Genomic DNA, 15,779 nt, shown 5'->3' with positions numbered 1-15,779 from the left:
ATATAAAAATTAATTTAAAATGCGGGAAATTATGAATACAAATATAAATATATGTAATTATATAATTTTTTGCATTTATTTAAATTTTTTTGATAAAAATTTGAAGAAAAAGTACTTAATCATTGATTATATCCATTTTTGTTTAATTGTTAAATATTAGAAAAGTATTAGAAAATTAAAAGAAACCATTGACGCAAACTCTCAGCATATAAATATATTTAATTATATAATTTTTTGCATATAAATATATTTAATTATATAACTTTTTGCATTTACTTAAAGTTTTTTTATAAAAGTTTAAAGAAAAAATACTTAATCTTTGATTATTTCCCTTTTTTTTAATTGTTAACTATTAGAAAAGTATTAGAAAATTAAAAAAAACCATTGACGCGAACTCTGTGCATCCATTTCCGTTTCCGCTTACCGTATCCCTAACCGGAAATCCCGTTTCCATCCCTCGTTTTACCTCCAACTCCTCGGATTCTCTGGCGGCGACGGCTGCTTTGACAAGCAGAGCTGGCTGGAGATACAGCAGCAACATCAACAGCAGCAGCAACATCAGCAGCAGCAGCAACACCGCAGCAGCAACACCCACACACACACACATGTGTGTGTATATGCGTTTTTTGCGAAATACTTTAAACAAATCGAAAAATTCAACGGCATGTGTGCGTGTGTGACAACAGATGGTCGAAAAAGTTGTCCCTTGTTAGGAGGAAATCATCAAAATGACACAAACAATTATTTAACTTTCGCTAGGCGGTGCGTGAGGCTCGGTGACGTCACACCACACACACACACACATGACAGATGCCTTTTACACACACACACACACATTTTTCGCTTTATTTTCTTTGTATTATTTTTTTTTTTGTTATTGTTGTAAAGTTGTCCTCAACCCATTCAACAAGGCTTTAACGCTTCAGTGAAAGTTACAAGTTGAGAAAAGGTTCGAAGACCAACCAAAAAGATACTCTATAAAGGCTAGGGGGGATACTCTAAAATATTTATAAAACAAGGTCAAAATAGTACATTAAATTAAGAAAGATATTTCAGCAAAAATTAATTTAATAATTTTAACAGGTAATAGATTTTAAAATAACAAAGCAATAAGTGAAGGAGCAATTTGAAGGACTCGTCAACAGACAAAATAAAATATTTATTAGCTGTTAAATAAAACAGATAAATTAAAATAAATAACAAAATTAATCCTAACATCTTAAATGACCAACAAACTTAGCAATAAATAAGAAAAGCTGAAGTACAAATTGTAATACCAATTAAAAATAAAACAACATATTAAAGCTCAAGATTATAGAAAATATAAGTCATAATAATCTGAAATTTCATTCAAAAAGTAAATATAACAAAGTAATAATAACATATACAATTAAAACATAAATAAACACTTGAAGTAACAGAAAGAAAACACTCTTACTTAGAAATCACAACAAAATTACCTAATTTATTTTATATAATTCAATAAAACCCCCCACAAAAAACAACTCCAAGGACGAACCTTGACAAGTCTTGTCAAGCTACTTAGAAAAATAGTTAAAGAAACACACACTATTAACACCAACACACATTCCACCATCAATAAATCTTCCTGCCGGGACGAAAAGCAGGATATGTCAGGCCTTCAGCTTTGTGTCCGGAAGACCATCATCATCTTAGCATTCTCCTCCGAACATGGTCCTGTATTATTTTTAACTTTGACATGTGTTGGCTTTTGGCGAGGACATCAACTCATCATTTCGCATACGCTCAACATCACTCTCAGCGGAGGAAAAACAAAATAAAAATAAATAAATAAATGGCAAGTTTTGTCGAAGGCTGGCGCAAAAACTTTTCAAAAACTTGACAAAATGTGTGACATGTGTGTATTAGTTGTGCGGGGCATTAACATTAAATGAGTGACAGGAATCAACACGGAAAAGGGAAGGACTTTGTATCGATTTGGGAGGATAGGAACTTGAAAAAAGGACATGACCCATTTGGGAAAGAAATAAAATCAAGTACATGACTGGGTATGAATTTAAGGTTTTGTTTATCGGAAAACAGTCGGTTTTTAATTTTTTTTATTAGGTAAAGAGTTGAAAAAATTAAGAGATATATTTGTAAATAGAAAAGAAACATTTAATAATTATTTTTAAATAACTATAAGTTTATAAAAACAATTAAATACATTTTTTGAATGACTTCTAGTATTTATAAATAGTATAAAAATATTTAAGTATCAAATTCTGAGCTTATTTGTAGGGTAAATATTATGAAAAATCGTGAAATTTGGTATATGAATTAAGAGTTTTAAATTTTCTCTATATTTTTTTCTCAACTAAAATTCGTTGAAAATCCTTAAGGATTTATGTGGAACTTTGCAAAACTGTGTACTGTTTGCCCTTTCAACAAAATGTTCCCAAAAAAGCAGGAAGCCCTTAAGCTGTCTGAAGAGCGATTGCAGCACCTTCAAGATGCTTTATGTTCCATCCTGTCCTGTCTTATCCTTCGGCTGCGATTCCCCTGCTCTAAACCTGTGGAGCACCAGCATCCTTTCTAGCCATATCACAAACAAATGAGTTAAGGTTGAGTTCATATTTTGCAAAGGGAACAGCCAGGATAATGATGTACAGAGGGAAAAAAAGTACCATAAATTAAAGCAAGAATAAATTTTAAAGCTAAATAGATAATGAAATATACAGAGAATCTTTTATAAAATATATTTTAATATTATTTTTATATATTTAAGAAAACGTTTCCTTGCTATTGAGTTGGTAACATTTATTTTTCACTGCGTAACCCTTCTCCCTTTTTTCGCTTTTGTCGCAGGCTCCTTCATCTTCCTGACCATTGAAAACGAGGACTCGGCTTTGCTGCATCAGCAGCACACATTGGCCAGCACCAAGCGGAATATGGCTAATACAGGGAACAGCATCTATCAGCAGCAGCAGCACAATCTGCAACAGCAACAGCAGCAACAGAGGACGCCGCACCAGTCATCGGGACATCATGGGGATAACGATACGATAACCGCCGCTGTGGCTGCCCAGGGAATGATCTCAGGTTCGGGAACAGCAAATGGTGGACCCTTTGGCGGTGACTTTGTCTATGGTGTGGAGGATGCCGATCTGGATTCTGGCGGGATGCCACAGTTTGCCCTTTCGCCGGACACTTATGATGTGCGTCAGCGGACCATTGAGAATATTTGGGACATTACTGTTTCGCTCAATATTCTGTACAAGGAGAATTGGACAAAGTAAGTATTCAAGTTTTAAATATAGTTTTCAATTTAATTTTTAAATTAAATTAAAATTCAATTGAAGTAAGTAAGATACAATTGAATAAATATAACAATTTTAATTCAATTTAAATCTATTTTAATAAAAATCTCTTTATAAATAATAATAATTCAATTAAAATCTCTTTTAATAAAAATTCCTTTATAAATAAAAACAGCTTCGCCTTAAAGCTAGTTTAAACTTTATTTTCTTTTTAAAAGTTATTAATTTAAGTCCTGCATTTAATTTTAATTTTAATATAAAATCAGTTACCCTAAAATTTGATGCAATTTAAATTTAGTTCATATAAAATCGAATTTAAATAAAATTCTTTAATAAATATAAACAACTTTGTCTCAAACCCACTTTTGACTTAAAGTCCATTTTAATTAGCTTTAACTTATGCCCTCTATATAATTTTAGTTTTAATATAAATTCACTTAAACATAAATTTACTTAAACTAAAATTCAATATAATTAAAATTCAATAAAACTAAAATTCAATGAAATCTAAATTCAAAGAATATAACATTGAGTTATATGTTAATCTACTTAAATTAACAATCTCTAATAAATATAAACAGATTTGGCTTGAGGCCAATTTTGCTTGTAATTTCCTTTTAATAAGATTAAACTTTGGCCCCACACTTTATTTTAATTTGAATATAAATACAGTTAAACTAAAATTGTAATAAATTCAAAATTTAATTAAATTTAAATTTAATTTAAATTAAAATCTACTGAAATTAAAAATCTACTAACAAATATAAACAGTTTTGGCTGGAGGCCAATTTTGTCTGTAATTTCTTTTTAATAAAACTTTGGTCCTACATTTTATTTAAAGTTGAAAATAAATAAAGTTAAGCTAAAATTTTGATAAATTTAATTCAATTCAAATTTAATTAAAATTTAAATTTAATTAAAACTAAAATCTACTTAAATTAAGAATCTACTAATAAATATAAATAGCTTTGGCTTGAAGCCAATTTTATCTTTAATTCCTTTCAAGATTGAACTTTGGCCCCAAATTTTATTTTAATATGAAAATAAATACAGCTTATCTAAAATTGTAATAAATTGAATTAAATTTAAATTTAACTAAAATTAAAATTTTATTTAAAAAAATGCTATTAAATTTAAAGTTAAATAAAATTTAAATTTAATCAAAAAAAAATTAAATTAAACTTAATTAAAATTAATATTTAATTAAAACAAAAAATTCTATTAAATTTAAATTTAATTAAAATTAATATCCTTTTAAATAAATATAATAAAAAGTATAAATAAACAGCTTTTTCTTGAAGCTAGTTTTCTTTTGAATTCCTTTTTTCCTCCCAAATTCAAGCTTGAAATTAAATAAACATACATATATTTATATAATTTATACAACACAGTTATTTATTTATGTATTTTCTCAGTAAGAAAAATTATTATTTAATTATTATTAACCTAAAATTATGCTTAAATACTTAGTGATTAAGTCAACAAGCTGGTCACACAGTGCGTATACTTGATGACCAGGGCGTATACTTGATTTTGTGCCTACTTCATGTGATAACTTTCTTTTGTTTTCTCTCTCTCTCTTTCTTGTCCCCCCTTATTCTCCCTATCCCTCCCCCTCTTCCCAACCTCCCCTCCCCCCTCCCCTACAGATTAGCCGCACTTGAAATAGCCAAGTTTCAAGACCAATTAATCAAGAGACTGAACGAGGATGTTATGCTGCAATTATCGCACGAGGATGTGGCCAATGCCAACAGCAACTCCCCCTCTTCCTCCGCCTCTGGCAGCAACAGCAACAATCCAGCCACGGAAGCTGTACTCCTACACACACACTATCATCATCATCGCGCCGGCGGAGGCGTTGGAGGCGTGGCCGTGGGCGGTGGTCCGCCGCACGAATGGAATTTTGCCAAAGCGTTTTTGTATTCGCTGACCGTTTTGACCACAATTGGTAAGTGCCCAGTGGCCTTCTTCTTTTTCTTCTTCTGCTTTTGCTTTTACCATCTCTAGCCAGCTAGCATCATGGCTATCATGGGATCATGGTGGTAGTGGTAGTGGTAGTGGTGATGGTCAAAAAGGGGACACACACACACACACACACACACACACACAGAGAAACAATGGCTCTACTACATGGCTAGCTGGCTGTTGGCCATAAATTTGATGTTCCACAGCAACGGAAATTTGTTTTACTTGAATGGCGAGTGAGTGCGCTCTTGTTTTGCAGGATACCAAAAAGGCAATAGCGGCTACAAAGGAAGGGGCAGGGGATGGTACACTAATAAAAAAAAAAAGAGGGGGTTTTCAAAGGTTTAGGTTTTCACTTTATTTCAAAAACTGACAAAAAATTTAATATTTTTAATGAGTATGAAGATTTATTTAGCTAATACTAACATTGGGACGGTTTATTAAATTTAAATTAATGCATTATTGGCTTAGTTATGAGATTTGTCGAAATAATTATCAAATTAAAATATATAGATTAAATCGATTAAAAATTGGTATTATAATTTTAGTCAGAAGCTTAAAAGAATGTGAAGGAGGCATTTCCGACCCTATAAATGATATATATTTTTGATCAGCATCAACAGGCGAATCATTCTGGCAATCTCCAACAAAAAAATACATTTCTTCAATTTTTTTTAAATATTTTTAATAAAAAGTAAAGGGGTTATTATGTTCAAAAATTGACAAAAATTTTAATTTTTTACATTTTAATCTGAGTATGCAGATTTATTACCCTAATAAAAACTAACATAGGACGGTTTTCCGATTTGAAATTAATGAGTTTTTGATTTAGGTATACAATTTTTAAAATTTTAGTTTTCGAAATAATTGTGAACATGGGTAATTTGATTAAAAAATTTAATTTACCTGCTAAAAATTAGCATACGAACGCTTTCCGAATTGAAATTAATGCTTTTTTGGCTTAGGTATGAGATTTTTAAACTTGATATGTGGAAAAAATTGCATATAAAATTATAGTTAATATCGATTAAACAAAATATCAATAAATATCGATTTAATCAAAGTGGATTTAATTTTACTTAACCCTTTAAATTACAAATTCAACCCTTATTAAATTACCAAAATTCCAGAACTTTCTCCCCCTGTTTTCCTTAGTGTATGTAAAGGTGAGAACGGGTAAAGGCCATGAGCATGACCCGTACACCTTTTGACACCATCGCATGAGTGCATTTGGGCCTGGACCCACTGCTGTTGTTGATGGCAACTAAGGAGAGGAGGAGGACTGAGGTTGAGGTGGCTAAAAAGCACGAAAAACTGAGTAAAACTGCCAGCTAAACGGGGTCTAAAATTGTGTACAAAAACGGGGTGCTAAATGTGGGGTTCTTGTTGGTGATACCAAGGATGATAACGATGATGATGAGGATGTGGATGAGGATGAGGATGAGGATGAGGATGAGGATGAGGATGAGGATGAGGATGAGGATGAGAATCCCACATGGTCACATCCATGATGCTGGTTTGCATAGCGCAGCCGGTGTAATTCAAGCCTTAAGAGCTGCGTTTTGGTAATATGGATAGATGTGCATCCAGGGAGTAGCTAAAGTGTTATCGGTGGCATATAACGATTATTTATCGATTTACTAACCAGTGTCTATGGAAAAGGATGAGCCATAATTTCCTGTTTGCTTTAGTTTATTTTTTTAAGTAAAACAATTTATTTATTGGCTGGTTAGAGTAAACCTTTGACAGCTTTTCCTTTTTAAAGACTCCATTAAAAATCGATATGTATTCAATATAACAATTATTTATCGATTTACTAACCAGTGTCTATGGAAAAGGATGAGCAATAATTAACTGTTTGCTTTAGTTTATTTTTTTAAGTTTTATTCGTACATATGAAAATTTTTTTTATTGTATAGTTAGAGTAATAGCTTTGACTTTCTAAAGACCCCATTAAAAATCGATATGTATTCAATATAACGATTATTTATCGATTTAGTAACCAGTAACTATGGAAAAGGATAAGCAATAATTAACTGTTTGCTTTAGTTTCTTTTTTAAAGTTTAACAATTTATTTATAAGCTAATCAAAGTACACCCTTAACACCTTTGCCTAATTAAAGACCCAATTTAAAATCGATATGTATTCAATATCGGCTCCATTTCATTGACCCCGCCACTCTGTCATCGATTTTCGACCCTTGGTCCTTTCAATTACCCAAAAAAAAAAAAATAAAAAAACTAATTCGATAAGTCTGCGATTGCTGACTCTGTCGAGGATTTCTCAATTGGCATTTGTCAGCAGGGATGCCGGCCCCTTGAGGTGCTCCCATGGACCTGTCCTGCCCAATTTTAAATATTGGTTTGTGGGGAGGAAAAACTTTTAAGCCCCAAAATTCAACACACATCCATCCGCAGGCTTTTCCTTCCCCTCTCCTACCACCTTACCTTTTCTCGATTCTCTCAGCTTTTTGTTGCCAGTTGTCAGTTCCCAGGGAAAATTTTCAACGACGAATGCTGCTGCCGTGTGCGTTTTTCCCTCTCACTCTGCCGCCTGTCTTTTTGGACGGTAATTTTGTAGGCTCACCCTAAAAAAAAAAGAAATAGAAAAAGTAGGAAAAAAAGCAAGCCGAAAGTCAAATATTGATAGAGCAAAACAACAAACGAAGCTATTTGCTTAGCCCGAATGGCCGAGACACAAACACACGCAAATCAGCACTCACACACGCACACAAGTGCATAGATACACTTGGAGAAATAAGAATAAAGTATTAGTTATTTAGGGGAAAAATCTCTGAAGAATATTTGTCACTTAGATATTTATTTTTTTAATTTTTACTTTGATAAACTCGAATCTAGATAAGACATTTTTCATTTACTTTTATTCTTTTAATTTAACAATAAAAATAATAGTTTAAAAAATGATAATACTATATTGGTCTTATTTTTAAGAAGTTCATTATATTTTTTTATTTATTTTGAAGTGTTTGCTATTAAAATTAAATATTTTCTAAATTATCAATCAATACCAAATTGAGTTGCTTTATAAAGACAAACTTTACCCTGCACTCATTTTAATTTTAAGCACCAAAATTATATCAAAAATGTTTTAAAATATTATTTAAGATTTTTTTATATTAAATTTATATATTTTAAAGTTTTTTTTGTTATAAAATATATTTTATAAAATTTTGTTTAGCCAAATCAAACAAAAATACCTTGATTTCCTTGTTAAACTGCCATCTGGACTTTACTCCAAATTCTTTTTCTTGCAATTTTAGCATACAAATAATAATACAAATTTGTTTAAATATTATTTAAGGGTTGCTTCTTTGCTTAGTTTTTATATTTCTCAAATTCTTTTTATATAAATAATTCTCTAAAGTATAAACATTAGCCACTAAAATTAACTAAAGACCCTAGGGACACAACAGTCACTCAACATTTGTTCCATAATTTATGCAGATTTATACCAAGAAAAATATTTTAAATAATATTTAAGGCTAAACTAAACAAGAATTAGTTTCTGTACTTAAATAAATGAATTTACAAAGTATATAATAATACTAAAAAATTCCAGATTAAATAATTAACCTTCTTAAAGTTGTTTGTTTTTTGCTCGGTGCTTACATCTAGGAATTTATATGAACGCATAAGTATCTGTATCTGTATATACATATATGTATATATATACTCAAGTGTATGTGTGTGGGACACATCGACACGACTTTCCACTTGTGAAAATGCTATAAAATAAAATTTGCAAAAATTTTCTGCTGATCTTGGCAGTTCATGCCAAAAGGCCAGAAAGCAAATATAGGACCAGGAAAAAGGGACCCCAACCATCATTACCATTCCAAAGTCCTTCTGGCTTTTGTTTCTTGTTATTTTTCTTGTTGCTTTGCAAATGCATAAAAATGGGAGGGAAAATAGGGGCGGGGCAGTTTGCAATTGCGTTAGTCAGCAGACTGCCAGGACATTTGTATTAACATGACATCCTGCCGCCACCCAATGCCACCTCCTCGTCCTTGTCCTTGCTTATTATTATTATTATTATTATTATTATTATTGTTTTTGTGGGTTGTGTTGTATTTTTGGCCAGGCGCAGAGAGCAGGTCTTCATTGTTCTTGGCCGGGCATCCCAAACAATATGATTATGATTATTGGTCCATGCTTCTGGCCAGAGGAGAGAGAACAGGACCTAAGCCACTCTCGAGTATATACTCGAACAAATACTCGAATGCAGGCGTTTCTAGCTCCAAGTCGAGCTCCATTGCGCCATATTCAAGCTACCCTCTATAATAGTTGGTGCCCTTTTATGGGTGTTTTGTTTAATTTTTAATTTTATAATTTTTTTTTAATGGAAATTTTAAGGAAGAATAAGTAATGGGTAAATATTCAGAAATAAACAAAAGACATTGATGTAATTTTAGGGTTTTCAGATATATTAAATAAACATTAAAACTGGTGTTCTGTTTACCTAAATAGCTATTGAGTTTGCTCAATTAAATATAACAAAATGTTATACCCATAAACTCCTTTAAAAAATTATTCTGTTAAGATATTTATTAGGCCTTTTAAACACAGATTTTCAAAATAGTTTTCATGTATATATTTTTCTGATAGCCAAACAATTTTTTAAAGAGGTTACTTTATAATTTTAAGGGTCTTATTTAATACCTAACAATATTAAACATTTTCTGCTTAAAATTTAAAGTTTAGTAGGTTTAAAATCCTAAAAATATTTACAAAGTTCTGCTCTTCAATTTTAATTTGGTTTCCTAAAATAAAAAGAAACAGAAAATATCTATAAATAACTTAAAAAAAGTATTTAAAAATGCCTATTTAGACAACTTAAAATAGCTTTATATTATTTTTTTAATAAGTATATTTTTTTGGCCTATTTAAAAATGCCTTTAAAAATATTTCAAAATACTTCTAAGAAGGAATAGTAATATATTTTAGTATAACCCCAGGGTATCCTCGAGTTGAGTTATATCCCCCTTAGCATTGGCGTGAGTTCTATGATTGTCTTGGGCATAAATGCGAATTTATAGGCAGCCAGGCTCCTTCCTTCCTTCCTTCCTTCCTTCCGTTCCTCGAGGTCCTCGAGGTCCTTCGGCCTGTCGCTGGTACAATAAATAGGAGAGACCGGATCGGGATCGGTCCAATCCCCTGGACAGCAATAAGACAAGTAATTTAGTTGCAAAATAATTTTAAATTTCATTTTCCATTTTCACACACACACACACACCCGGGGAGAAAACTGAGTTCCATTAGCAGAACAGTCCGTAGTCCGTAGTCACTATCATCAATTGCGCATCTTTGGGGCCCAGCGATTCGGTTTTATGCCCCGCCATTTTGTGTTATGTGTGGACCATCGATATATATATATGTATATATATATACATCTATATAAATGGGCCTCAATGAGCCGAAGGGATAACCGGAGTCGAAGGCAGATTAGGCCTAGTTGTTTATGGCGCGAGCGTGTGTTCAAGTTGTGAGAGTGTAATTGTATTTACTTGCCCGCCACGCATATTCGATAAATAATTCACTCGCCTATCGGCTTAGCCCCATCCCCAATTTGGCAGCCATTGCACGATTTATTTGCATTTCCCTTTTGAGAAGCATAATCGATATCTATCGAAGGCAAAGGGGAGTCCTGCTGGGCAGCTCGTAATTGAAGTTGTAATGGTAACAAAAATAATCGACTTTTGTGATCGGAATTGTAATGGCTAAATATGTTGTGGGTTGATTTTCTTAATAGGATTGGGTTATAGGAATATATAGAAGTGAACTTGAATGGTTTCGAATTTTTAAAATGCAAATTAAATGCTTTAGAGATAGTAGAACTTAATTGTTAATTAATATTCTTTATTCTAAATACATTTGTTTCCTTTTGTGTTTAATAACTCATTTTCTTTTATTATATCTATTAAACACAAATTCCTCTTATTAATTGAACTAGCTTTGTTTTAAAACAACAGCATTTAGTAAGTTAAATCGAAAGCAAATATTAATTAGCCTGCAGGTAAACCTGCAAATTCTATTGTTATCCTTTTGAATGTAACTCTTTACCTTATGTGTTTATTTTATTATTTATAACAAAGGCAGCACAGCGAGAACATAATGAACAGTTGTCAATTAATATTAATATAGATATTGTTATATGCAAATTTTTGCGACAAATTAAAGTTTGAAAATCGCATAAAAATGCATTGAGTTTTATTCAAAAGCCAGTTTTAAGCTAGTTTTTGATAGGTTAACAAATCTGCATACTTAGTTTAAACTATAACTGTTTGTCTTAAATTAGGCAATTTTAAAGTATAAAATGATGAAAAAAATTGGTAAAAATTTTCTTTCTGTCGGAGGTACCTAGATCTATTCGGCTGATCAAGAATATATATGATTTATAAGGTTGAAAATGCCTGCTTCACTATTTTAGAAGCTTCTGACTAAAATTTGAATACCCTTCAGGGTTATAATAAAGTTTAAGTTTAAAGCAAGTTTCAGAATTCGAATTTATTTATTTATTTTTATATAGCTTTGAAAACTATCTAGTTATTTGCTTTCTATTAAATATAATATGAAACCTTTATATATTTCAATTACCAAAGGACTGGCAATGCTTTCCTCTCAGTACTTCAAAACCTTCAAAGTTGGAACCATTTAACGCCCATGTGTGTCTCTCTCCCCCTCTCCCCCCTGGTGTCTCCACAATATTGAAATCTTTCAATATCTTTCAATAAAATATGTAGATGCCTTTTCCTTCAATACCTCTCTTATCCACATGCCCCGGCCTCGTTATCCTTGACTTGCCATGAGTTCCTTCCGAGTTCCTACTGAGTAGCCCCGATATCCCGGCAAATTGACAGCGCGCCAGCTGAGTTTTACAGCCCCCTCGAGTCGGGTCAATGGCAATATTATTAGCCATGGGTTTCGGGGGGATTTACCCCCACAAGCCCCCCTTTTAAGAGGGGCGTAGTGTGTGTGCGCTGCACAGTGGTGCAAATAAATCAAGAAAATGCTGCCGAAAATCTTGGCCAAGATTGATTTATGTCCTGTGACAATGGGACCAATGTGCGGAGGGGGGATATATAGGAACAATATTGGGATATATATATTTTTTTTTGGAGGGAAGGATATATGCTGAGCTGTCGTCTGCTTTGTGACACATTGACATTTTGTCTGGGAGAAGGAAACGGGGGATGGATTTCATTTAAATTTGCTGTCAACGCAATTACATGGTTGCCAAGGTTGTAACCGAAAATCCGCTTCCTGATGCAGCTTCTAAGCTAAAAGTAGATTCTTAGGAAACACTGAAAGAAAATAAGCTTTTAAAATGCTAAAAAAAATGCTCTAAAAATATTCCCATTTAAATAGCTTACATACATTTTATTTTAATACCTATTTAAACCATACTTTAAACAACCTTTTCAAGGCATCTCCCAATCCTAGTAATTTCTGATTTATAGATATATTTTTTCTCTGTGCACTTATCCCTCGTACTTGTATGTACTTCCCCGTTTTTTTCCTGTTTTTTTTTTTTTGTGAAAATGACAGAAGCCGAAGGCACTTGAGCCCTGCCACATGTGATACACCCATATTGATTCGATTCATTTGCCTTTGCAAACTTCCTTCTGCCACCTCAATCTCAAATGACTCACTTCCAGGCAACATTTGTGTTCAATAAAAAAAAAGCGTAAGGAGTGGGAAAAAAATATAAAACAGAAATAGAAGAACCAATAAACCACGCCCACGTACAAATAAAAAAAATATATATATTGCAAAACCGCCGTCAGACCAAAAAGAAGAACAATAAAATTAAGAAATTTTCAAATTTATGCATGACACACCTGCCATGCATGTGTGTGAGTGTGTGTGTGACCACGCCCACCTGCTCAATTGTTCCCCATGCCCGCCTACATTTTTATTTTCCTTTTTTTTTTGGTATATATATTTCCTTAGGGAATTTCCGGCCTTAAGCTTGTTAAGCATTTTTATTGCCTCTGCCAGCTTAATTATTTTTGGTGGCCTTTACAACATGGGCGTAGAGTGTGGGGGAAAGGGGGGTTAAAAGGGAAATGGGGATTATATGTGAAGTTACGGCTCATTTGGGTAATGTCAATAAGTCGGCATCTCTCGGGGGAATCACACAAATTGACTTTTGCCAAATTAATGTGGGAAAACCAAAAAGAGAAAGTATATATATATACATATATAAAAAGGAAATAAAATATAAATCTTAATAAGGAGGGTAGGTATATTTTAATATGAAAATATTAGGTAGAAAAATACGGTGAAAATGCCATGTGAGAGTAATAATCATTTAATTAAAAGAAATTAATTAAATCTTAAAGATACCAGCAGTCAGAGGTTGTTATATTATTTATTAAATATATTATATGTTAAGTTTAGTATTTAATACAAAACTCTGCTTGATAAAATTAAATAAAATAAGTAATAGAATATATGTTTTGAGGATTTAGACAATTTTAATAAGAGCGAAAATTATGCCTCATGTTTTTTTATAACCTTTCAAGGTATTATAATTTTAGTCAGAAGCTTGAAAAGCCGTGAAATAATCATTTCCGACCCCATAAATCATATATATTCTTGATCAGCATAAACAGCTGAATCGATCTAGCCATAAATCGGTAAAAATACAAATTTTAGATTTTTTTCAAAATTTTATAAGGAATTACATCGGTAAAATGTTGACGAAAATTTCAATTTTTTAATATTTTAAACTGAGTATGCAGATTTGTTAACCTAATAAAAACTAGCTTAGACCTAGCTTCCGAATAAAAATCAATGCATTTTTGGCTAAGTTATGAGATTTTTAAACTCGTAATTTGTTGAAAAAATTGTCACATAAATATATAGTTAAAATCGATTAAAAATTGTTATTATAATTTTATTCAGAAGCTTAAAACTATTGGAAGGAGTCATTTCCGACCCTATAAACCATATATATTCTTGATAAGCATCAACAGGGGAATATTTTAGTTACCTCCGGTAAAAAAAAAAATTTTTTCAAATTTTTTTCAAAAAAAGAAAAGGAAATTTCCTAAAATGGGTAAAAATGTTTAATTTTTAAGGTTTTAAACTGAGTATGCAGATTTATTAACCTATTAAAAACTGTCATAGGAAGGCTTTCCGAGTTAAATGCATTTTTAGCTAAGTTATGCGTTTTTCAAATTTTGATTTGTGGAAAAAATTCTCATATAAAAATCTCCATAAATATCAACTCAAATAATGTGAATATCTTAACCTTATGATCGATTTCCAATTCGATCGATGATCGATTTTTAATTCGATGCTATTCTAATTCCTAATTCCTATTCCTAATTCTATTGCTAACTGCAAGTTTATATTTACTTTTCCTATTTTAAATTAATTAATCTCTCTTTATGTTTTATTTTCCCCCTCCTCAGGCTATGGAAACATTGCACCCAGGACGACTCTCGGCAGGATTGTCACCTTGGCCTATGCCTTCTTTGGCATACCGCTGACCCTCGTTTACCTGAGCAGCACGGGCAGTATCCTGGCTAGAGTGGCTCGAGAGGTCTTCTCCAAGGCTCTGTGCTGCTGCCTGTGCTCCAATTGTGGCTATTGTTGCTACGACGAGAAAAGGATGGCGGAGAAGGAGCGAAGGATGCGTAGGAAGCGGCAACAGGAGGAGCTGAGGAAGCAGCAGGCGGTGATGCAGGAACCCTACTATGTCCGGGATGTGTACCATGCCACGCCGGAGAAGGATGCCGGCGGCGGTGGTGTTGGGGGAGGAGGAGTTGATCCACCCTCCGCGGCCACTGTGGGTGGCTTGGGTGGAATGGGTGACATTGATTCGCTGAGTGCCAGCGAGTCAAGAGGATCGATGCATGGCCTGAGCATCCTGGCACCCATCCTGCTCTGCTTTTCCATGATGATCATCTATATAGTGTTTGGTGCAGCCGTATTATATCGCCTGGAGAACTGGCCCATTCTGGATGGGATCTACTTTTGCTTCATGAGTCTGTCCACCATTGGATTTGGTGATATGTTGCCAGGATTGCGTAGGGAATCGAATGCCACCACCTGGTTTTGTTCGGTTTACATAATGTCCGGCATGACACTCACGGCCATGTGTTTCAATGTCATTCACGAGGAGATTGTCCATCGGATACGGATTGTGGTGGAGTTTAAGAAGACAAGTGCCGCCAATTCGGGACCTGGTCTGGTGGGATCGGGCAGTGGAGGTGGCACCGGTGGTCCTGGCAGTTCCATGATGGATGTCGCGCACGAGGAGGGTGGCCAGTATTATGTGCCAGCATCCTGACACTACGAGAAGCGAGGGCATCTCTACCAGCGTAACCCCACCGAAGAGACCCTGGTGACAGGTGAGAATAAGGATGTCTAGGAGATTTTAAATTAAATTAAATTCTGCATAAAAGTATGCTATAAAATAGGGAGAGCTTTGAAGGATATAATAAAAATTCCTTGGCAAAAATATAATCCAGAAGCTTGAAACTCTGCGAAGGACTCATTTCC

General features: G+C 33.2%; 1 protein-coding gene across 1 annotated transcript in view; it reads left to right on the top strand.

Annotated features, from left to right (window-relative positions):
* LOC110180619 (uncharacterized) overlaps positions 1-15,779 on the top strand; it is a 106,131-nt gene that overhangs the window by 86,987 nt on the left and 3,365 nt on the right. The window contains exons 6-8 of the mRNA XM_086835536.1: positions 2,830-3,256; positions 4,931-5,229; positions 14,687-15,628. Coding sequence (XP_086691662.1) covers positions 2,830-3,256; positions 4,931-5,229; positions 14,687-15,567 — 1,607 coding nt within the window. The 3' untranslated portion in view covers positions 15,568-15,628. The remainder of the gene's footprint in view (positions 1-2,829; positions 3,257-4,930; positions 5,230-14,686; positions 15,629-15,779) is intronic.

The sequence above is a fragment of the Drosophila serrata genome, unplaced genomic scaffold (genome assembly GCF_035046125.1).
Source record: "Drosophila serrata isolate PLE 108 unplaced genomic scaffold, ASM3504612v1 contig_276, whole genome shotgun sequence".
In the NCBI taxonomy this organism is placed as follows: domain Eukaryota; kingdom Metazoa; phylum Arthropoda; class Insecta; order Diptera; family Drosophilidae; genus Drosophila; species Drosophila serrata.
The sequence above is the reverse complement of the archived record's forward strand: the minus strand, read 5'-3'. Positions and strand labels throughout refer to the sequence as shown.